The sequence below is a fragment of the Anomalospiza imberbis genome, chromosome 3, assembly GCF_031753505.1.
Source record: "Anomalospiza imberbis isolate Cuckoo-Finch-1a 21T00152 chromosome 3, ASM3175350v1, whole genome shotgun sequence".
Lineage (NCBI taxonomy): Eukaryota > Metazoa > Chordata > Aves > Passeriformes > Viduidae > Anomalospiza > Anomalospiza imberbis.
This window is the reverse complement of record NC_089683.1, coordinates 56,579,518-56,604,244: the sequence shown is the minus strand read 5'-3', so window position 1 is coordinate 56,604,244 and position 24,727 is coordinate 56,579,518. Positions and strand designations below refer to the sequence as shown.

Below are 24,727 nucleotides of genomic sequence, written 5' to 3'. Positions count from 1 at the left end.
TTATCTCTTTATACCAGACAAGTGGATGAGATAGAGAAAGTGACTGTGGCAGCAAAGCAAAAACATGATTACATGAAAATGGGAGAATTACCTTTTATGAGAAGCAAAACCATGATTTAATTATGCAGCAGTTCCCAATACATGCCATTAAAAATTTATCCTAAAAAAAAGAAAAATCCTTATGTTATACACTTCAGCAAAATATTCCTTAATGACAATTTGGGAGATTTAAATACTATATCCCTTGAAAGACACACTTTTTGTATGTCAGCACTCAGATGGAGAAGAAATATGTTATTACAGTCTGCTTAATAAAATTTTCAAGTACAGATGCTGTAGTTTTAAAATCTATTGTAGATAAAAGTAGATATCATTCTAATGAAAAAAAGATAGATTCCATGCTGTGGATTTATATCTAGGCAATGTATTCAACTCATTTGGATTTTATAACCTGTGCTTATTAAGCAATGGTTGACAGAACTTGAATTCACTTTCCAAAGGTCTAAATAGATCAAAGAAATTGCAAGGATTTAAAGAACTTTCCTGAAAAGAAAATACTTCCCTTCCAAATGGAGACATTTCTCATCTCAGATTAAATCAAAGTAAACAGAAGAAAGTACCATGGTGGAAGAGATTGTCGAGTTCCCTCCTATCAAAATAGATATATTTGCACAGGTTACATAAAGTAATCTCCCTTCCCTCCTCCCAGTAGTTTTCTATATGCACCCTGAATGATCTCTTGGAAGAAAGCAAAGAAAAACTACATCACGGAAATCTCAGTGTCTGGACTAACATGGAGTGTGGTACTGCCAAACTGAGCTGGAAAGGGCCCCTTTCCCATATCTCTCCCTCCCATTAGGTGGGTGAAGAGTGGTGTTTCCCAAATCAGCCTGCTTGCAGATCTTCCCTGGCACTGATCATTTATCCATAATGCCTATAAAATACATGCACAGACCAAATACTGTGCCTTTGGACTGAATGTATTTTCCCAAATATGTGCTTGAAAATAAGTAAAAGGGCACATCCTTAGTACTTGGCCCCATCCAGCCTCATCGTCAGTACACTGTGCTGCTGTGCTACAACTGCAGTTGGTCTCCTTTTCAGGAACCAAGCATAAACAATTCCAACAAATGTTCTTAAAGATAGGTTTGTTTGCCAAGTAGGGCTGCTTTTGACTTGAACATCAGTTGTGAGAAACCACTTAGTTTACATGGGAAACTAGAGAATAGACTTTCCAATCACTTGTCACATACCAGCCCCACACTCATTAGCCATGGTGTTAGTGGCAGACAGAAGGAGAAAATTCTCTGGTAGCTATCATTAAAATATTTTATTCCTCTGGGCTGTACACTGCCATATGTTCTGTTGGCATCTCATAAAAATAAGAGAAATATATGTGTATATATACATATAAAGAAGCTTTTTGTAAAAAAAAAGGAATGCCTAAGAACTGCCAGCAGCATCATTAAAAGTGACACTTAAAAGGATTGTGAGTACAACTACTGCAACATTCTTTATCTGGAAATGTTAAAGCAAAACATATGTTGAAGTCAGAGGGAATTTTGCCTAGAGGAAGGTCATGAAGGGAAACTGAGTAGAGATTTCAAGGTTTAGCTCAGCAGGCAGTTGTGAGCAGGCAAGTTTCGGGTACACCAGTTAAAACAAAGCCTCATGGTGATATAACAATGTTTTTCAGTGGAATAGTGCCTGTGAGGGACAAAAGACACCATGTTAACTAGTGACTTTGTTGCTGCTAATGCAGAAGGACAATGTGTCTCCCTCTGCTTCATGTCAAGATCTGCTTTTCATTTTGGGGTGCTCTAGTTACAGCCCTCCACTATTTCTGTACAACTGTGGGTTTGTGTCACTGGACACATGAAGAAGGATGCCAGCTAACCCAGTAAAAAAACCAAAATAAACATGAAGATATTGATCAAGTTGCTCTACTTGGAGAAGCAAGAAATATATGGACTTAAATGCTTCCCAATCAATTCCCAGGTGTTCAATCTCTACATCCAGCTTGTACAGACTCTCTGACTAAAAATAAGTAACCATCTCAGTTTCTTTATCTAAGGACCACAGGCTGATGTGAACACAGTCTGGATTGTAAAGAACAGTGCTGGTGGTGGACTCTATCAAGATATTTGACTTGACACTCAACTTCAGAAACTGAAACCATACAAAAGTGACACTCCAACAGTTTAAGAATTAAGAACTATGTAGGACACAGACTTGAAAGTATCAATAGGGTACAGTGTTTTACCCTACTGCTGTGTTTCTGTTGGAGAGCCTTAAACTCAGTTTTTGCCCCTCTGTTACTTACTGTTCTCGGTTTCTTGGAAGAAAATAATAACAGATTATTTAACAGGGTGATAAAGGTGATGGGTAATCAAAAAATGTGATATGTCACTGGCTGAACAGAATTTGGATGCCTTGGCCTGCTGACTGCAAGTGGATGTGCTGTCTGGGGTTCCTCTCTGCTAACTTTAGACATCTGCATCTGAGCAAGCCGCAGTTTCCTTTTATAGGCAATGGAGGGAAGTAGACATCAGACCTAATTCAGACATCTAGAAGTGCCTATTTTTCTCAAGTGGTTACAAGAGAAATCTAGAGATGATGTAGATGTCTCAAAAGGTAAGTTGAACCCATCCTCTGTATTCTAATACAGAAAAATGTAATTTTGCATTCCTCATTAGGATGCAATGAGGCAGGCCATATTTCAAGTCAAGGCAGTGCCTTGGAAAGAATCCAGTCAGAGAAAAAGTAGGTTTTCCTGAAGGATAACCAGAAGATAAGCTTCTGTATGTGTCTGTGAGAATCCTTGGACAAATAGAGAGGAAAATGTCCACGAGGACTGGAAAAATTATGTCAAGTTTCTCTTTGGCACTGTGTAATCACTGCAGGAACACTGGGTCCAGATCACAATTTACTGAAGAAGTTGGTGGTCTGAAAAAGTTCAGAAAACAGAGGTTTGAATACTTCAGGGATTGGTAAACTTGTAAAGCTTCACAGGGTAAGTAGCTAAAAAAGGAGATGTCTGTTTGTGAGATGACCCAATGACAGGCTATAAGTTTGTACTTAGTGAACACAGTTAAGTGTGGGGAAATGGAGAATGGGATCTGATGGCTGGAAGCTGAAGTTGCAGAAATTAAGTAGAGAAATAATTTACTGATAACTTACAGTGAAAGCAATTAACCATTGGGATGACCTATGACTTAAAGTTATTGGTTTTCAATCACTAGCCATTTTTAAATCAAAGCTGAATGTTTTAAATTGCCCGGTTCAGATAAAACGTAATTGAAGTGTGTCTGAAGGATCATGTTGTGCTATTTGTGAGTGTCAGACTGGATGAATACAATGCTCTCTAGTTCATAATATATAAATTGAGGTAAAATCCTACGTTAAATATATGTGGCTCAATGATATAAAATACAGAGATACTCAAGAAAGCACAAACATCAGCATTGAACAGTAGTTTGGGCAGAGCACTGCAATCAAATTAGCAGTTTAGTTTCTGATATGCTCATTCCTTCAGCACAACACTGTGTTATCAGCCCAGATTTCCAGCCAGGATTTATTGGAATGGTATATTCTCCAGATATAATAATATACAGCAAGCAGGCAACTGAAAAGTATAAATGGCAAGGAGAAATTATGTTTTGCAATGATAAAACATATATTGCATATGTGCATTGCAGGATGCAGCACAAAGCAGCTTAGCTGTAGTCAGCAGTACTTCCACTGAAGTACTGTTCAATGGGTGAAGGAAGTACAGCAGGACCTAACCCAGACTTCTATTTAAAATAAGTGAAATGGTCTCAGGTACTGCAGATGTAAAGGAGGAAAAAGCTTTAGAAATATTAACAGGTATGGACAACAACAATATAAAAAAGATTGTTCCATCACTGGAGCATTTTGCATATTTGTTTCTTTTATTTTCTTCAAGATGTCCCATCTCCATTCCCAATAAATCTACCACCCGCCCCCAACTTCTGAAAGACTTTTCACAATTCCCCTGTGTCCTTATAGCCCATCAAGACAAAACCATGTACTTCTCCCCTATCTCTTATCTATCTCTGGTTTGCCAGCCACACCAGCTCAGCAGCTGAGTGAGTTGAGGTGCATTTGGTGCACACAGTATCTCAGAGCTGTTGCTGTTTGGCTCAAAGTTAGGAGAGCTAATAGGTGATACTTATCTTAATAGACTTAATGGGCTTACATATCTCCCCTGACCCCCGAGGCATGGCTTGTATTCACACTTGTACTGTGCTACCCTCCATAATAACCTTTCTGCCTATGGAGTGGCTGCAGGGTGGGATGGTGGAACTGTTTGATTCTGGGAGTTGTTAGGAGAACACAGGGTGGCTTGGGCTGCAAATGTGCCAGGGATCCTTCCAGCAATTTAGTGGGGTATGTGGCCACATGCCAAGGTCTGGGCCTGGGCTCTGTCACTGTTTACTTTAGCAGTGCACATGTACTGCTAGGGCTGCTCTCCTTCTCTCTATTCAAGATTTGCTTTTGAAATGTAATATCCTCTGTCAAATGGGACTGATCCTCACCAATGTGCTCAAAATTATTGGCAAGGAACTCTGAGCAGTCAGCATGATCAAAGAGCCTTAACACCTTAGAAAAATGAGCTGAAAATAAACAAACTGTATCATTTCCAATTAGACCATATACCACTCATTCCAGGAGAATTAACTAAACAGAGACTCTGTTATGCTGCAAAAGCCACCTCTCCTCCAACATGCCCCATCTCTCTAACTAACTGCAAAATCAGAAGTCAATTTACTCTTTTCCTAGCTGTGTGGCAGCCAACATTGTGATGCGAGGGAAATCATGCTGGGAGAAAGAACAAGACCAACAATAACAAATTGATATATTCCTCAAGGTTTAGGGTGCAAAAGGCTTCACAGTTAGTAGAATATGATCAGTCAAATCTATCTTGTAACAATAAACAATGAATCACAATTGTATAAAATGAGTTTGTTTTAAAGTGGATGTTCAAAGGCGTATAATCTGCATTGTTTTCATCATCTGTTCCTTGTTCCTGACACTATGGCTGTCAAAAGCGATGCAAAATATTTGATCAAGATATTCCAAAGAATCTGAGTTTAGATGTGAGCAAAGCCAGAAAGTTCATGAGTTTGCCTCAAAGATCAGTTTCCCTAGACTATCCCAGATATCTGCATCAGCCTGGTGCTCACTGAATAAATCTTCAATCTGGCAAAATAGAAACAATGGTACCAGCAGCCTTCATGTCATCCTCAGGCGAAACAAAGGAAATAATAAGTAGTGAGGGAAAACTTGTTACTTATTTGAGTCAAGGTTGAAGCAGTTTGGCTAAGAACGCTTTCCTTGCTCATGGTACTTTAGTTGGGTGGATGAGACTTTCTCAGTTTAGGAAAAACACAGAAAGATTTCAAGGCAAAAATTGCTTTCTCACCATTTCTTTTTGCAATAATATTCTGAAGCAGAAGGTTTAATTATTTAGGACCTGATCAAAACCTTATTGACTTGTGATCAGAAAGATAAGGAACACAAAAGCATTAAAACTAAAGATTTTTACTTTCTTTTTTTTTCAGAAATAGCTTTTTCTGTAAATAGCTTTTATGTCACCACTGCTGATGGATGTGTATTGCACCTAACTGCTCTGCCTAGAAGTTACAGAGAGATTTTTTTTTTACCTGGAAGATAAAATAAAGTTATTATTAATCATCAGAATGTTGCAGAAATCACTCTTTCAAGGTTTTTTGTTTTATCCTCTTATTTCAGGTTGTGGAGCATTCACCTTTCTATCTTCTGCCATTGCTGCCATAAGTGGACTTCTGATGGGCTACGAGTTGGGCCTTATCTCTGGAGCTCTTCTTCAGATGAGCAGCATTTTAAAACTCTCTTGCAAAGAGCAGGAAGTCATTGTAAGTTCCCTGCTTTTTGGGGCCTTATTTGCATCCCTTACTGGTGGATTTCTTATAGACAGATTTGGAAGGAGACTTGCTATTATTATTGCATCTTCTTTACTTGTGCTGGGGAGTCTGATTTTGCTGCCCTATGAATCATACGAGATACTCATTGTGGGCCGGATTGCCATAGGTATTTCCATATCATTATCATCAATTGCAACATGTGTGTATATCGCTGAGATCGCCCCACAGCACAGAAGAGGCCTCCTTGTATCATTAAATGAACTCATGATTGTGATAGGCATTCTCTTTGCCTATATTTCAAATTATGCATTTGCCAGCATATCTCATGGCTGGAAGTACATGTTTGGACTCGTGATTCCATTAGGTGCTTTGCAGGCTATTGCCATGTATTTCCTTCCTCCAAGCCCTCGGTTTCTTGTGATGAAAAATAACGATGAAGCGGCGAGAAAAGTACTGGAGAGGCTACGGGAAACATCAGATGCTACTAAAGAGCTTACTGTGATTAAGTCTTCCCTGAAAGATGAACATCAGTATAGTTTCTTGGACCTGTTTCGTTCAAAAAACAACATGAGGGCCCGAATGCTGGTAGGACTCACTCTAGTGTTTTTTGTGCAGACAACTGGGCAGCCCAACATTTTATTTTATGCATCAATTGTTTTGAAGTCAGTTGGGTTCCAGAGCAATGAAGCTGCCAGTTTGGCTTCCACTGGAGTTGGAGTGGTTAAAGTGATCAGCACAGTCCCAGCTACGTTTTTTGTGGATCAAGTTGGAAGTAAAACTTTTCTGTGTATTGGCTCTTCTGTTATGGCAATATCGTTGGTCACTATGGGCTTAGTGAACCGTAACATAAATGTGAATTTCACCAAGGTCTGCAGAAGCCAGTCTCCAGAGGATTTCTCTCTCCAGAGACCAGGAAACTTTACCATCACCAATGGGAGTCTCAAGGACCTCTTTTCTAGTGTGGCTTCAACAGAAAGATTGTCATTTGATGTACAAAGCCCAGATGTTGTCAGGACAAGAGAACTGAACAGGACTGCCCTGGCAGGAGGCAAAAGCACAACAGGGTCTCAGGTGGAAAGTGGGGAGGTTCCTGTTGTCCTGAAATGGCTCTCACTGGCCAGCCTGCTTGTCTATGTTGCTGCATTTTCCATAGGTCTTGGACCAAGTAAGTGTTTCATTTTTCTAACTGTTTGTAACTTACATTATCAAGTGCTGGGATGACATGCCCAGCTTGGCATTAGGCAGTTCGTAAGTTGGGCAAAGCAGTGTTGTCTGCCAATATGCACTGGTATTGTCTGCCAATATGCACTGGTATTGTCACACACCATCCTGGTAGGCCTGGCATGTACTTTTTAGGAAGAGGTCCTACCCTGTAAAGTCAATGACCTGATCTCCCTTCTGTTCAGTGCAATTAACTTGTCCCTCTTCAGTCAAGAACTGCTGTTAGCTTTGTATAGCAAAATTATGGAGCCCCTGGCAATCTTTCCTCTTTCTAATCTATTGTGTCATTACACTGGGAAGGTTAGGATGTAGGCATTTGCTGCTGCTAGCTCCTAAACCCAAGATGATGATAAGCTCTGGACCCCTGTATGGTATGACATCATCAAATCCACAAAATACCAACCTGCCTGAGTCCCACCGAGGATCTGTCCCTCTGACTGTGTAATAGTCTTCAGATGTAGAAAACACATTCAAGGGACCATAATTCATGAGCAAGCTGTAGTACCATTGCCACTGCTTGGGCAAAGTAAAATTCAACAATACAAGTAGGAGGACACAAAGGTGTGACACTGTACAGCTGACACTGTACTGCTGCATCTGCTATCACACTTGCACAGGTCTCATTCTCTCCTGAGGAGAACATGTCTGTCATTCCAAAGGACTAGAAATTAAATCTCTCAGTTTTCTTTTGTTTTGTTTCAATAGCACTTGCATAATGTTGTACTTTGAAGGGGTTGACTTTTTAAGTCACTCTGCAAAACCCACATGCCAAGTCCATTATTTATTAACAGACTTTATGTGCTTTTGCACTCTGGCTCAAACTTGCATTGCAAACAAACTGTACTCTCCTGTACTATTATGATAAAAAGCTTGCCACAAGGATACAACTCAACAATTGCACTAACAACAACTCCCCTGCAGTATTTATTTATTTTAAACATTGCTCACAGGGAGAGCAGTGTGAGATAAGCATACATTGCCAGGGTTGCAAGCTTGACGGTGTTATTACAGCGTTATTCCTTCTCTTGAAGATTGTCTTGGGGCTGGATTCTGCTTTCTGTGACATAGGTTCAAAAACAGGGGTGAAACCCTGAAAAGAAAATGTTACTTGAACTTTTATTTGGGCGTTTCAAACATATATTTAATGACCCTTAGAGTGGGGTCACATGTTCAGTCTTGGACTCCTGCTGAAATCTGCTTTCCTGGTGACCTGGCTGCAAATGGGTTCTTCATCATTTAAGTTAGCCTAATGTACAGTTAATGAGAGCAATGTCTATTTTCTTGAGGGCTACAAAAACTGATGTGTTTTCCAGGCTGATCTGAGAAGTCATTGAGGCCCGTGCTTGTTTTTTGATCTCTTTCCTGACTTGAGAGCTTAAATGCTTTCAAACAGAAAATGGGAAAGAACAAGCACCCTCTCAGCTCCATCATGGAGAAATCATGTATAAAGCCATTGTGAGAATTTATACTGACAGATGCATTTGCCTAGCAAGTGAAGGCCAGGCCTAGCAGAGATACAGGCATTAGAAATTGCAGCTAAGTCCTTTCAAGGCATTTTCCTGCCTTTAAAAGTGCACTGTACAGTTAAAATTTCAGTTAAAAAGTATAGAAAATGCAAGGGTTGGAGAACCAAAAGATTGTTGAAATCTGCAAAAGATCTATCATGCTTGAATAGTATGGATTGGGATGCAAGGTTATAAGTTGTGTCTCATATGCAGCCTACAACATCTCCTGTTTGGAGCCCTAATCCCTGAATGTGTTTTCAAAGCCTAGCTTTCTTACCCTCAGTGAACCTTTCTTAGTGTAAAGAAAAAAAATGAACCCCTTTGCTTATGTAAAGTAAATAGTTTTTACTTGTTTATGTTTTTCATCTCTAAATCTGGCCTGTGGTCTGGACCAGACTGTTCTCCATTGTCTACTCGTCAGTGGGAAGGAGGCATCGAGGCTGCACTTGCTGGCTGCTGTGTCCAGGCTGTGCCTGGGGCACCTAGGACAAAAGCACAGTAACACCTGCACCACTGTATTTTCAGTGGGAAGCTCTCATGCTCCATGCAATGCCTGCCTCCATGCAATGGCTGGCTAAGGTGAAGGTGGTGTTGAGGACTCCTCTCTTTGTAGATCAAATTGACATCCTTTGGACAAAGAGCAGAGAAGATCTTGCTCTTTTCCTTCCTCACCACAAGGCCATTTCTGGAATAAATTCACCCACTTTATTTTGAGTCCATGCTGCACTATGTTCTGTGGGGATAAAGGAGACTTTATGTACTACCATTAGGAGATGACACACTCTTCACAGGACAGATCACACATTCTGAGCTCTATCATCTTCTTTTGAACTCCTTTGTACTTTTTTTTTACCCTTTTTTTCTTTTTATTCTGGTCAAAGAGATAGTTACAATCCAGATTAGTGTAGCAGACATTTATAAATTATTTCTCTTTTGTTGCCAAATTACATAAAGTAGATTGATTTTTTTAATGAACAAAGTATATGCTAAATATATTTATTGCCTTTTATCAAAACACCCGGGCAGCACAGTGATGAGCATTGAAAAAAAGACAGTAAGAGATAAAAGTCATTTTTGCATTACAAAAGAATTCATAGACTAGCAAGCATCTGCTTAGTCAATTTTTTGATTCTGGGGTGCTCTGTATTTGTATCATCAACGCTTACACAAGATAAAAGGAATATTTTTGCTGCTGTGTTTCACTTTAATTATGTTTGATGACTGCAGTTCAAGTGCTTGTTCACACTCAATTTCACACAATTATGAGGATGTTTTGTAGATGCAACAAATCAGTGTTGCATCACACCACAGAACAGCACATGCCATTTCTCTTGGGGTGTTTGCAGAAGTGTTTCAAGACATTCAGTCATTAGCTAAGGGGGCTTGCTTGGCACCCATGTCTTGGGTTACCCTTTATCTGTGTGTCAGAAAGGACAAAGATCAGCCATTTTTATGAGGGAACGATGCCTGTGGAGCCCAAAAGAAACTACTCCTGGCTGCCATGTGAAGGGTGAGGAGTGTGAGAGTGGCTACTTGTTTGCAGCACTTGTTTGTGAAGAGAAGCATTGGGACCTGCTGTATGTGGACAGGGAAGGGGCAGGAGAAGTCTGAGCCTGGCAGAAGCACTGCTATGCCTTTCACAGGGGTCAGTGACTGCAGGTTCATGAGATGAGTGTGGTGTGGAGGTAGATCACGGATTCATTACCCAAGCTAAAATGTGATCACTCAATGTGACCTTGGAAATTAATTTTACAAAAAGGACACACAGAAGTAATCTAGTCAGGGCTTTGACTGTGCAGGACCACTTACTAAATGGCACAGAATTAACTGAAATAGTTTCAGGGCATCTCATTTGTCAATTGCTCGTTTCAAACCATTTGAGGGTGCAAAAGCTAGAGGTCCTTTCTCATAAAGAGGTGTCAGTTCCTTCATTCACCACTGTGTGTGGTGCAACATGTTGGGATGCCGGAATGAGGAAAGCCATGCTCCTGGGATATCAGACTTATTTTCCAAAATAAGGCTGTAAGTATAGGATTCCTATGTTTGGATAGAGAATGTGCAGGAGAATTCTCTTGGTTAGCAACTGTAGGGCAGCTATAGCCTCTCTGAAACAGTGTGGGTGCCCAGAGCTCTGCTGCTCTCCTCACAGACCTAATGAACAAAATTCAGATGTCAGATTGCACCCATTACCAAAGATCTGCTTTTCTGCCTTGACCATCTCCTTTTGCACCATTTATGATCAAATACTAAGTAGGGACAACTTCCCCCCATATTTCCTGCATATCCCTCTGAGTGAGATGATCTCATCAGTAAGAAGCTGGAAGAAATATTGTAGCACCATACACAGGTATGCAGGGATGCAATGGGGTCTAGAGGCAATGCTCTTTATCAGAAAGAAGTCAGAGTGGCTCCAAGAAATCCTAGGCTGAGAAGCAAGTAATGCAGACTGATTCTGGACCAAACAGAGCATCTGTTTTCCCAGTCTGAATTTGTTCTTGCAAATTAAATGCAAGTGAGCAAAACAGGACTTGGGCAGTACCTCTTTGCACATACTGTGAGAGTGAAGTTCAAGGGAATCCATTAACATCTCAGGGATTTTTTGGTGTGGAATGAGGGATCCCTTTAATGAGAGAGGGATGTCAAATGTATGCATTTGGACTGCATGTATGGCTTTGGTGCCTTGTACAAGAACTCTTCATCTGTGAATCTTTTAAACACATTTCTGTGTAACTGCAAAAGCATTTAGGCAGTTGGCCAATGAACTTTGGAATAATCTGCTGGAGCAAATCACATCAGCTCTGCTGGCTTCATGGCATTTCATGCTGAGCATGCAGATGAAAATCCACAAAAACACCTACAAATGAGACTGAGGGGCAATTTCATGACATGAATCATCCTCAAAACTCCATAATCTAGCTGTATAAAGTCCAAAGGTACATATGTCTCTGCCAGCTTGGGACAAGGATGTTCTATTACTTAATGTCCTGGAGCAGCTGCCAGTTTTGTGTGGCTCTTCAAAGCCAAGGGATAAACTCTAGAGCTATTTTCTTGGAGACAAACTCCTCTTTCTGGTGGCAACTGAGAGCTTGCAGGGATGCCTCAGACCCAAGCACTTAGAGCCTTCTTCATACACACATTGCAGTGGCCACAACACACCCAAGGCAAGTCAGTGTCTGCAGCTGGAGAAGTGTTTCCTGGGTTTCAGGGTTTGGCACAAAGAAATGCATTTGCCTATCCATGTAGATGTAAACCTCAAAATATATTTTAAATATACTTAAGAGTCAACATATGAAGTGCATAAGCAAGTCTTGGAGGAGGGGTTTAGAGCTTACTGCAAACCCTGATTTTCCATGTCGCTGTTGCAGTCCCTTTGAATTGTAGCTCCCAGGAGTGGGTGCTTGTAGGGTTGGCAGTACTTTGGTATTACTAAATACCTGTTAAAGAGTTAAATTAAATATCCATGGGAAGCCTTCTCAGGCTGGCGTATAATGGCCTCTGCAGCCATCTGCTAGCCTCAGCCACCAGGTGAATATTTCTGACTGGAAAACTGGAAAAAAATTACATGCTCATCACTCTTTCTTCTTAGCACCTGTAGCACATTACCTACAAAATGGGACACCAGCTGACTGCTGGGAGCAACACACCAGTGCCCAGGGCTGAGAGGTCCAGACTCTCAGTGGATGCAAAGCATGTCTGCAGGCCATGTACAAGGGGAGGGAGAGCACAAGGCCCACAAAATGGGGACATCGCAGTTTTGGGGACAGCGCTTTCCCCCAGGATGGCTCTCTGATGGACTCTTAGACGCTCACTCACAGCCACCTCAGACTAAAGTTCCTCCTGCATTTGGGGATCCCTAATATCTTCCTTCTCTCCTTGTGTGGATGCAGAGGCACTTAGAGCAGGCAGATTCAAAGTTATTGGAGCAAGCAGAAGAGAGGATAAACACAAGTGAACAAACCAGGGGCTTGTGGTCACTACAGTCACCTCCTTTATTCTAATGCAGGGAAGGCTGGCAGGCCACCAAGCCTGCCTTCCTGTTTTACTAGTTTCACACTGGTTAAATTCCTCCCACGTGAAAGACCCAGGATTGTGGCTTTGTGCCCCCCAGGCTGGGTTCCCCCAAGAAGGTGCAAGGACTGTGGTCTCCACCAAGCCTTACTGTGATGCACCATCTTGCTGCTGTGGGAGCACTCTGTGTGGATCATCAGCCCTGGGAGAAGCAAAACCTGTGCAGAGAAGTTGGTAAAGACAAGCCCCTAGAGAGGGCACACCTTAAGTGACAGGGCTCACCCCCAGATTGGGGTGACCCTGAAAGATGGAAAAGTCTCTCCTCCAACCCGTGCCTCCAAAGAAAGACTCAGTAGTCTTCAGTCGTCCGTTCTCAAGGTAGTTTATTGTGTGTTATCTAAAAGATTTACTTCCTGAGCTGCTGCGGTCCGTTCAGCAGGTCAGACAAAGGCACACACAGACACCCAGCGGGCTGGTGCCTTCTTTTATATCATACATTACGTGTCAAATGTTTATGGTTTTTCCCCAGTGCCTATCACCTATATTAAATGGTGACTTTGTACTCTAAACCAATCTGTGAGTGCCAACATCACCAAGAACATGGAGGTTAGGAAGAAGAAAGAAGGAGGACAGAGCACACCCAAATCCCTCCATCTTAGAACTTCTGACCCCCATGTACAAAACTCAGACCCCTCTGTACAAGGCCTAAAACCCCCCTGTACAGCACTCAAAAATTCTTTCTTTCACTTTGTGACTACTTCTACTATAATATCTAAACTTTTGTGATTTCTTGTTCCTCCTGCAAGGTTGGTAAATTGTTCCATGGGTCAGATTCAAAGCCACAGAGGTTTCCGGCTGCATGCCAGGGTTTCAAATGCTTCTGACCTGGGCCTGGAACATCCAAGATTGTCTGAGGGACATTCTGGGTTCCGACACTTAAGAGCAAATTTTTACTGATGAAAGTGTAGTTTAGGATGGTAGATGTCCATTTCTAGTTTAAATCTAGGCAGATTTGCCATATCGAGTATATCTGAGTTAAATTTATATCAGCTTGAATGAATATTTTAAAACTGAGATAATTTGTACCTAAAATGGAACAGATGTTTCAATGTGTTTGGGAATCCAACTGATGCAGGAGCCAGACTCACATTATCAACAAAGGCTAATATTTTCTCCACCAACGGGGGCTTTCAGATCCCTGCTCTCTTACTCAGGGCATGGTGTGAATAAAACCAAGGTTGTGGGTTCAGTCCCTGTTCAATCCTGGTATGGGCCACTCACTTAAAGAGTTGGACTCGATGATCCTTGTGGGTCTCTTCCAACTCAGCAAATTCTGTGAAACCTGTGAAATCTATGACCTTTCCTTTGGCACAACGCTGCTTTCCTTACTGTCTGTTAAAGGAACTTTAGGATGACCAGGAAACTAAATTAGACAGCATTCCAGACATAGTATGCTTTAATTTTTTGTAAACCCTGAAGTGGTCATGCAGTTGGACTAGATGACCATTTTATGTCCCTTTGTACTGAACTATTCTATTCTATTCTATTCTATTCTATTCTATTCTATTCCCATGTAAAAACCCACTTATTTTCTCTATATCTTATTGTGAGCTGTTGGACTAATTTAAATACAGCTTTAAATCAGTGTTGGAGAAAGTAGGGAAGAAGGAAGAAGGATCAGGCAAGAAAGATGAAGGAGGTTGGAAGAAAGCGGAAGGGTTCACAAGAAAAATGAAATCCATAGAGGTGAAGAAGGAAGTAAATCCATCCTCAGTCCATCACTGTATTTCTTATACAATCTTGAGTGTTTTGTGGTGGTCTGTCTATGTGTGTTTTGTTAGATTAATCAAGGCAAGACCTAGAGCTAGAACACTGCCATAAAGCCCAGAGAACTATACTGGTGGCAAATATAGTCCCTTTGACTTTGGTCCTGTGATTGTTAGATTAACTGGCTATCTGAGTTAAAGCAAGATTCACTAGCACAGTTAAAGGCTGAACCTTTTACGTGTCTTTCACCTCAGTCACTAAATGCATCTATAACAAAACCCAGAACAGCTCGTTTGACACATGATGCTGTACAGCCCAGGGACTTGATCACAGAGGTCATATCTCTTGCCATCCTGACAATCCAGATTGCATAGGATGCTTTTTCTCTGCCCCTTAATGCTCTTGGGCTTAATCTTGGCCACCAAATGCTTGACCTGAAACTGGAAAATCTTGTTGGAATGAGAATTGTTGGCGTGGGAATTCTGAACCCTCCATGAATTTATTTGGCTGTTCCTGTGTTTTGAAATATTGTAAGCTTAATGGTTTTATACTGTCTTGGAAAACACTGGTAAAAAAATCAGATACCTAGAATTCACCTCAATATCTCCTACATTAAAGCAGTATTTGGAGCTTCTAAAAGCAGGTGGTTGGCATATTAATTTGTAGTGCACAGGAATCTGATGTTAACAGACATTCATGCTCAACATTGCCTTGCATGACATTTGTTTACAAAGTTTTATTTTTGAATTTCTACATTTTCCCAGCAGCTGTGGCCTGACCTTAAAATTCACAGAAATTAGAAACATCAACTTTATGATTTTTTGTGTTTTACTCTAGAAAATGGGATAGTGGTGGGGACTAAATCAAGTATTCAAAATCAATCAAGTGCTTAAATGCTATGTTGGAATTTAATGAATATAATAAACCTTGGGAATATGCATGTTCCACTGAGAAACAGTACAGAAAGTCCTATTTCAGATAATAAAAAAAAAATTATCTTGGATTCTTTGTTTTATGACAAGATTCCTAGCACTGTTTATTTGTACTGAATAGTCTTTTAATGCATGCATCCATGTGGTTTGAATATGACACTCCACGTGCTTATCTAGATCATCATTTCTGTGCTATTCAAATGCTGCCTCACATGGCCTTTATTTCACACTGTGTCTGTATTACCAAGCTGCAGTAGAAAGACAAGGCATACCAAAATGAAAAATAAAACAAGGGTTGTAAATTGCCCACTTCTCCCTATTTCCTTGCCCGAGATAAAGTTTATCTGAAGCTTCTTGTTAACACATCAAGCTATCCCAGGAATAGGTTTACCTTTCCAAAGGCTGATTGGTAGTAGTGAAATGCAAGCAAATTTAAGATATTTTTGGATACCTGTATATTAATTCTAGGATTTCAAATTGCAGAAGGTGCTTTCTAAAATATCAGATGAATAGGTTTGTCTTATCTCACTTGATAAAACCTACAAATTTGGGGGGCTTTTGTAAGTGACAAAAAGGTCATAAGAAGGAAAAATTGCTTATGTGATAATGAGACATGGGAATGTCAGTGGGAGCTTCTTAATTGTTTTATTATGTTATTATATTTCAACCCCAAGACTGCATTTAAACTGTATATTGAAATGCACCTGAGATCAGAGTCTTGATTTTCACTGACATTTATGTTCCTTTTTATAACTCTGATATGTTAATGAGGGAAAGTCTTGGTGGATCAGGCCAAAGGCTTTCCCTGCTGAGAGACAGAGCCTTGGCTACTGTGAAAAGAGGGAGAGACCACACCATGCCCCAGCCACTCTTCCTATGTCTCTGCAGTGACAGTGGTTCAATCTGCTGTTGAAAAGGTAGGTGAGTTCCTGTGGTTTGGTGTATTATGCTCCACTTAAAAAGGGATTTAAGTTAGTATCCTGAGCTTGGTGCTCTGTGTATTGCAAATATCTCTTTACTAATAGCTCTGTGTTAGTAAACCCATTGACACAAAGGTATTGCTTAAAAGAAATGGAGACTGTGTTTAAAATTATGCACAGTTTTGAAGTTTAGCTCATATTGGTTTCTTTAACCATGTTCTAGGAGACAAGACCATTGTGATATTGAAATCTGTAAAATGTTTGCAGGTCATCTGTCAAGCTTCATAAAATCCAGTTTCCTTTAGGAAAGAGGGCTGGGGAAGAATTTTCTAGAGGCAAGCTGATCTTGGGCCAGCTTTGTGCAGAAAATAAAACTGTCAGTAGGACTTCAAGTGCAGAGTCAGTATTTTTTTTCACTTGTAAAGCTCATTGAACTCAAACAGGTATTATGAAGTATGAGAAAATACTTATGCCGAAAAGGTAAAAATGTGTAACGAATCACATAACTTACTGCCTCTGCTGAGGAAGGTGAGACTGTCAGCCAAAGCACAGAGAGCATGGTAAGTCAGTGCATGAAGTCAGGAGACTGTTTCTCTCGTGGCATCCAAGTTCCTGTGCCACACTGAGCTCTGGGAGGAAAGCCAGGAAGATTTTTGCAAAAGGGAAAGGGCATGCAGGAGGGCACCCAGCTTCTGCTGCCTTGGAAAATTAACCCTAAGTGCAGAAAACTCTTATGGAAGAAACAGAACTAAAAGACACTTTGTGGTGATTAAACCTTGAGCCTTCACACCTTCCTCCTCACTGCCTTCCTCCCGCAGCAAACAAAGCAAAGCATGAGCAGCCATTTCCAGTGAGGAACTTAAAAAAACCTGTATCACTACAGGCTTCTCACTAAATAAGTCACTGTTGTAAAATGTTGCTTATCCTTTCTACTGGGAGTTTTGTGAGGCATGCACACAAATAAAATCTGTTGCTCAAGAGCAAAGGCCTAAATTATCCCCAGTTGCTGTGTCACAACAGGTTTTTTTCTGCTGCGCAACCCCTCAAGGACCACCAGTAGCTCTTGGGTACCGGAAAAACAGGTTCACTTATCCCACCCACATGGGTTATTTCTTCTCTACATACTTTGTAGAAGAGAAATATGTGATAAGCCAAACTAATTCACATAGAACTTCCTCATTAGTTAGGACTTCTGGCTTCTGCAGTCATTCCTCTGCAAATGCCTCAAAGGATTATCCTGGATTCAATATTCTGAACAAATAAACACCCACAAACAGGAATACATATTTCAGGTTGTAATTAAAAGGTCTTTTCTTGGACTGCAGTATGTGTTTTATTATAGTAAGCATATTCTCCCTTGAAAGCTTATTTAATTTTTTTCCTTTTTCTCTCTTTTTTTTTCTTTTCTGCCACTCTGCACATTGTTCTGTCTTGATGGGAGAATTTGAGTGTCTACATAACAAAGGATGAGAGGAACTTTGACTGTGATATCCAGTTGCAAACAGAATTGCCATCTCGTACATCAGTTCAAAATAACTTTTCTTAGTCTACCTGAAAAGAGGTACAGACTATTACCATATCTGCCAACAGCAAGGCTATGATGCATTCTTCTTTTTTAACTCCAGCTGGTAACTAAGTACCTCATAGCTGCTTGCTCACGCTTTCCCCTGTCCCTTGCCCACTAGGGAGGAAAATTGGGAAAAAAAAGTTAAACCTCATGAGTTAAGAGCAGTTTAATTAAAATATACAAATAAAAAAAATCTAATTATAATAATTTTTATAATAATAATACCAATAATTGTGATGAAAAGGGAAGAGGCAGAGAGGCAGAGAGGGAGAGGAATAAAAACCAAGAGAAACAAGTGATGCCCAACACAATTGCTCACCTCCCACTGACTGATGGCCAGACTTTTCCTGAGCAGTGATCAGTGGTTCCCAGCCAGCTCTTCCCAGCTGATAATCTGGGCATGATGCTTTATAGTATAGAATATCCCTTTGGCCAGTTTCTTTCAACTGTCCTGACCATGCTCCCTCCCACTTTGTTGTGCACCTGCTCACTGGGAATGGAAAACTGGGCATGGGAAACTGAAAAGTCTTTGATTTGGGGTAAGCACTACTTAGCAGCACCTAAAACATCAGTGTGTTATCAACATTGTCCTCATACTAAATCCAAAACACAGCACTGTACCAGCTACTTAAAAGAAAATGGACTCTCTACCAGCTGAAACAGCATAATTCTACTGATAGATTTTCTGCTTTTATTGGGCACTTTTATTGGCCAAGATGGTCTGCAAATCACATAGACTAAGAAAATTCTACTATTTCTAGGTCCTTATGTATCTATCTCTACTTGCCCAGTAATCCTTTAGCTAGGGATAACCTCCTCTAAGAAAGCTCATTTGTGACTGTTTTTTCCAGATGAAAATGGACAGTAACTGAGGACCACTGACAACAGATTTAAGAATATATTGAACACCTTGCATTTAAAAGGAAAGCCCATATGATCCATAGCATTTCTTTTGAGTTCTTGCAGATGAAAATTTGAATAGTAAAAAAAAAAAAAATCATTAAAATGCAGGCCTACAGTGTTGAGAAGGTTAAGGGAGGAAGGATCACTAGGAAAATCAGATGTGAATTGCATCTCACTGCCCTCCTTCTCAAGTGGCCCAGAGCACAGATGATGGAGGTAATGCTTTGGAATCAATATCCTCCCTCATACCCTACCTGCTGCTGTAACATAAGCTGGAGGAGGCATGAGTGATTTCAATGGTCCACCGCGAGGTTCCTTAAAAACCACATGGGAGTGCTCAGCCTGTCTATTAGATAGTGATGCAAATAGTACAAACAGTGGACAACATTTTTTTTGTACTCTGATAGAGCCTCAGAGAAAAAAAGGATTAAATCCCACTTGTCCTAATAATGTTACTGCAAGGAGTCAGCCTAAAGGGTTAACCATTTGAAACAGAACTGTGGTGTACCAGAAGAAAAGAAAAAGAATTTAGATTTGCCACACCATGTCAGCTCCTTCTGGATCATCAGTGGCATCAGGTATCTTGCAACTAGTAGTCTGCTGCTTGGAGAGAAGCACCTTGGCAGCCATAGAATTAAAGTACATATTTATAGCCTTCATCTGCAGAGATCAGGATGCAGACAGAGGCATGAGATTAGCTGAGGCTTCTCCTGACCCATCTCTAAGCAATACAGCAATTCCACTCCTTTTAATGGGCACATGCAGGGTAGGACTTAACCCTGTCAGGCTGGCTCTCTGCTGGCAGCTTACATGCACTTCAAAGTGATTTCAGCTGCACATTTGCTCTATATTTGCCAGTTATTAATTTTGAGCAGCCACTTCAGTTTCATATTATGGGGCAGAGCCAGAGAGAAAGATGTCTCTTGTTAAGCAAAATCATAGATTTTTAATGCCAGTCACAATCATCTACTTTGTCCTCTTGCACAAAACTGTGGGCAGAGTTCAAGTCCACTTTTTGTGGACTTTATCTCCTTTATCTGCTTTGGAAGATGACCAACTCCCTCCCACCCTCTCCTCTTTACAGTTTAAGCATCCCTCACTTTTGCCAGCCCCCCAGATGACTTTCACTGGATCTTCTGTGAAAGCCTTTGCCAGAGTTACATATGTGGGTGCTTGGAGCCGTGCTGGGATAGTGCTGGTGTGTGACAGCAGCACGTGTCCCCCAGGCCCAGCTCTGTCCCAGTGTCCTGACAGGCACACACCTCACTGCCACTGCACACTCTGAAGGCTCCTGCCATCCCCTCTGATGGCACAACGTGCCCTTTGAAATCGAGATCAGCTACTGCTGAACCTGGACTTTAGTGGGAAGTGGTTGGCCACCTGCTATTTCTGGTTATACCCAGCAAAGCCAGAAGCCAGGAAAATGAAAAACCTGTTGGGTTTAATAAGCCTGGAATTAATGTCTGGTCTTGGCAAAGCCAGTCATTAGCCAAGTCCTGCCATCTCATGGCAGCTTTACAGTGACTTGTTTGCATCCTTCCCCAGCACTGATAATTTGTTAGATGGTCTGTCTATGTTACTTCATGGGGTAACCCCTTCCTTATCTTCTCTTGGACCTTGTTTTGTTAACAACCCAGTCCTCCTTTTCAAAATCTAAAGTACTTCTGTCCACTTCCCTCCTAGGCTGTAAATCCAATTAATTACTTTCCAGAGTTTATACCTCAGAAACATGAATTCTTTCAAGTATTGCAATGGCCATTTTCTGAATCTCACCATAAAGAATTTGCTCTCACACAATGCAGGTACAGGCAAAAAAAAATGCTAAGCAACAAATGAATACCAAGGGAATCTAATATTCCACTAATAAGAGCTGCTGAGCAGCTTCCAATTTGCTTCTACCTCCTAGCAGGAAAAGGTCAAAACAAGGACATTTTTCATTCTTTTACCTCACTTGAATGCTGAGCACCCTCAAGCTCACGGTATTTCTCAGTTATTCTCAGATTTTTCTGCTTCTCTGATGTATGTTAATTTCACTTTTAAAATTTTATTTACTGCATAGCAGTAAAGTAAGGAAGTAAAGAAGTAAGGAAGTAAGGAAGGAAGATGTCACATGAAGTTTGAGACATTTCTTTGCTTACAGCCCAGGTATAAAGTTAATTAGTTTGGCCATGTTGGCTGAAAAAAAAAGTCCACTTAATCAGTGTGTTACCTTGCCTCCAACCATATAACTTCCAGCCAATAACAAGTGCTGAGAAACAATGCAGAAGAAGAGGCCCATGCAGCACGCAGTTATCCTTCTGCGTATCTGTAGTTTAGAAAACTTCAAGAAAAATATTGAGGAATTTTTTTTACTATTGTGAACAATAGTTCTGGATGGATCTTTTTTCACACCTATGGAGAATAAAGTTTTGACACCCAGCATTTAATGATTTAACTGACCAATATTTTTCATATTGGAATTGTCTTGTGACAGTGAGTTCCATGGCTGAAATACACATTGTGTGAAAAAGCATATCCTTCTGCCTCACCTAACTGTCGTATCTAGTAATTTCACTTGGATTCTCTTGGTTTGTATCTTTTAGAATGTGACTAAACCCACTGATCTTCTATCCCACAGCAACCCACCTAAGCTCTTTGATACTGAAAAGCACAGTGTCTCATTTGTTTCTAACCCTGTGTTACTTAACTCTTTCAAAATGACATGGTTTTCCTCAGGACTCTTCTTTAAGACACTGTACCCATCCCTCTTTCCAGCTGATATTAGTCAGCTTTATCCTAGCTCCAGCTAGGAGCTCGATACAGTCTAGCAGGGTGATCCTTTCCTGCATCCCAGTGGAATGTTTTCTTTAATACTGGGATGTCACTGCCTCTGTCCCTGGCCTCTCATCCTCTCAGCCAGCACACTCAAAACACTTGGCTGCCTGATGACGATATTACAAGCAACATTTCAGCAATCATACTGTTTTATCTTTGTCTGGGCACAATGCACACCTTTTCTAAAGGCACTTTCCTATTTCTAACAGTTTTCTTCATTCAGTAGTTTATCTGTGCTGAGCTATTTCTCATTCATTTGGTTGTATGTGTATTTTAAGCCTTCAACCACATAGTTTAAACATCCTCTGGAGCACCCCTGAAGCCCTAACCCTGATCTTTATATAAAGGAGGCTTATGTTAATACTGTTCTCATTTCAAAACAAAATGTGGTAGGCTCTTGGCTTTTCCCTTTCTAAAAGAATATTGAATTTTAAATGTTATAACCAGTGTAACAGAGCATCTTGCTCATGGTTGCATCTTGAACTACCCAGGCTCAGCACTGAAGCATTATTTGCCTTTTTTTCTCTCATTAAATATCCAACAAAGTGCTTAAAAGAACCATCATCTCTGGTATGTAAAATGTACTCCCAGACCTGTGCTCAATTATGCATGATTTATTCAGTCTTAATGGGACTAGCTGAAATCTTCCATTACTATTCTGCTTCCTGCTTGTGCAGCCCCTGTGACTTTGTTTAGAGGTGGATGTCACCATCCTGGTCATGGGGCTGTTTATTATATCTGAATCCTCTGCTCTTTCCACTTGGGCAAGGAATATCCGGACATCTAGTTTCTGTGATATTTAATGAAACAGTTAAGTTTTCTAAGCCAATGCAATATTTCTGTCTGCATTTGCAGTGTGTGCTCTTTCCTCTATATTGTACCATAATAAAGGACCATTAAACTGCACAATTTTTCTTTACTGCTGTCAACACGCAGCACACTGCGGGTCAGCAAAGGTGAGTAACTGCCTGCATCAACAAATCCCCCAGTTGTTGAATTGAGCACAGAGAATCATGCTGCCCAGCCCTTAGCCTCGTCTCTTACCTACATCTCACTGGGGATCACCAGCTCTTTTCCCATCCATTCCACTGACACCAGCCGGGGTGGCTGGAGCAGACACTGAAACCTACAGAGTGTGTGCCGTGTGATTGCTATGGCAGCATCCTTTGGAAATACTGCTGGATTACACAGCAGATGGAGGGGTGGGGGGCGGAGGGTGGTATTTGGAGCCTCTTCTCAAGGACAGGTTGATTTCTCCTGTGGAATGCCACTGCTTAGGCTGGTGAAGGCAGTGACTTTGGGAGCATGAAGGTTAAATGTCTGCAGCGTTGTGTGCGCAGTGCAGAAGGCAGCAGCAGTCATTATGAATGGGAGCCTGAACCTAGCTGCTGGCTTCCCCAGAGCAAGTCACATCCCTGCCATACCTACAGCAGCTGCTCCTTTTTGGCAAAGGTACAAATAGTAAACACAATCCCAGAGAGGTGCTAAAAGCAAAGAATCGATAGTTATTGCTGCTTCAGCTTGGGGAAAGGAGTAAACAGACTGTAGTGTCAGATTTCTACAACTGCTCTTTCCCCCCGGGGGAATGAGCCTATCCACTCCTTGCCAGCTAAGCAGAGGTCAGGACCATGCCAGCGGGTGTAGCTACCATCAGCAGACATGAAAAACAGTCCTGGTGTTTTGGTGGCATCTGTCTAAACTAAATAAGTGGTTGCAATAAAAGCAGCTAACCACTATTACAGCTTGATGCAGATCCTCAAGTAGTTTGGTTTCTTAATAGGAAAACAACACAATTCAAACCTCCAGACAAATTATCAGTTAGGCTGAAAGGGCCAGTCTGTTGTTGGAGAACTGCATGGTATTGGAGGTGCCGCAGTGCCACACACTTCAGCGGCAGCATGAACCATCCTCCAGTGCCCAGAACACTGCTTTGTTCCTGGAGGTTGGTTGGTTTATGCCCAGCAGAAAGTGGATTTGGATTATTTCAATCTTTATTTTAATTCTAATGTGACGGTAAATATCCCTTTTGCCAGTTTTTGATGTGTAACACTTTTTGCAGCCAAGCTTGTGTGCTGGCTGGCAGGTCATCTCATGGAGATGAACTGCAGGGGCTGTGAATGCACACCTCAGAATGGCTCCTTTGCCTCTTGCTTACTTGCTGCTTTGCTTTTCAGGTCCTGAAGTGTTGTGACTAACGATACTAGTTTCAATAGCCCTGGTGTTGAGGCCATGCTAAATACAATCATGACATCCCCATGAATTTGCTCAGGTGCGGGGCTAGCTAGCTTGGCAGGGAAAGACACCTGCCTGAGAAGGCAGTTCGCTTCTTCTTTGCTCCTACCTTGTCTGTAGGCACACCACAGAACACACCAAAGATGCTTCTTTACATCAACGTTTGTCTTGTCAGCAGCAAGTGTGTTAAAGCTTGATGTGATCCAAATCATTAAAAAAAAAAAAAAAAAAAAAAGAAAAGCCTCTCTATGGTTGCTGTTAGACGTGGAGGCTGTGTTATGTCCACTTGACTATGCCCAACAGAGTTAGGCAATTGTGAAGTGTGGTCTTGATTCTCTGTTATAAAATTATCACTCTTCTGGGTCACTCCCATGGTGGGAGTGAAGCTTTTAAAATTTCTCTTTAAGAAATATAAAAAACTGGGCTAAGTCGACAAAAAAAATTTAATTCAAGTCTATGGTCCTAAGTAATCTAGAATTAGCCCAAATCTGCACTGTTGACTCTAAACTTGGGGGGATTTTTCCCATTTAAGCTAGTCCTTTTTAGTTTCCTTATGGAGCACCTTTTTTTCCCTACCTTTATCAATGAAACACACTTGGACATACAGGAGCTTGGTTTTAAAATGTATCTTTTAGACTGCCCAGTGCAAGTGTTCTGAGTAAACTCCTATCTGTCATTTTGCAGAAAAAACAGCATAGATGAGCAATTTATAATGGCCAAGGGTCTGAAGACACAGCTCATCTATGTGTACCTTGCTGCTCTTGTGCCAGTCATCTGCTAACCCACAACCTCTCCACACAGCAACCTCTTGCTAATGCATCTTTCTTGCCAACAAAAGGAGAGGGTGAAGGAGAGGGGTGGAGCAGGTTTTTGGCTGGGCCTTGGGTTTGTTTGTATATGGGTTTTTGTTCATTTGTTTTCTGATAATGAG

The 24,727-nt window shown here is 41.1% G+C and overlaps 1 protein-coding gene across 5 annotated transcripts in view; it reads left to right on the top strand.

Moving 5' to 3' along the window:
- The window catches only part of SLC2A12 (solute carrier family 2 member 12), a 31,435-nt gene that overhangs the window by 2,080 nt on the left and 4,628 nt on the right, over window positions 1-24,727 (top strand). For 2 of the 5 annotated variants that reach the window (XM_068184526.1, XM_068184527.1), the window contains exon 2: window positions 5,776-7,092. In XM_068184526.1, coding sequence (XP_068040627.1) covers window positions 5,776-7,092 — 1,317 coding nt within the window. Of the gene's footprint in view, window positions 1-5,775; window positions 7,093-14,295; window positions 16,279-23,344; window positions 23,841-24,727 lie in introns of those variants that run through there. The other 3 variants (XR_010997256.1, XR_010997255.1, XM_068184528.1) reach the window with 3 other exon arrangements.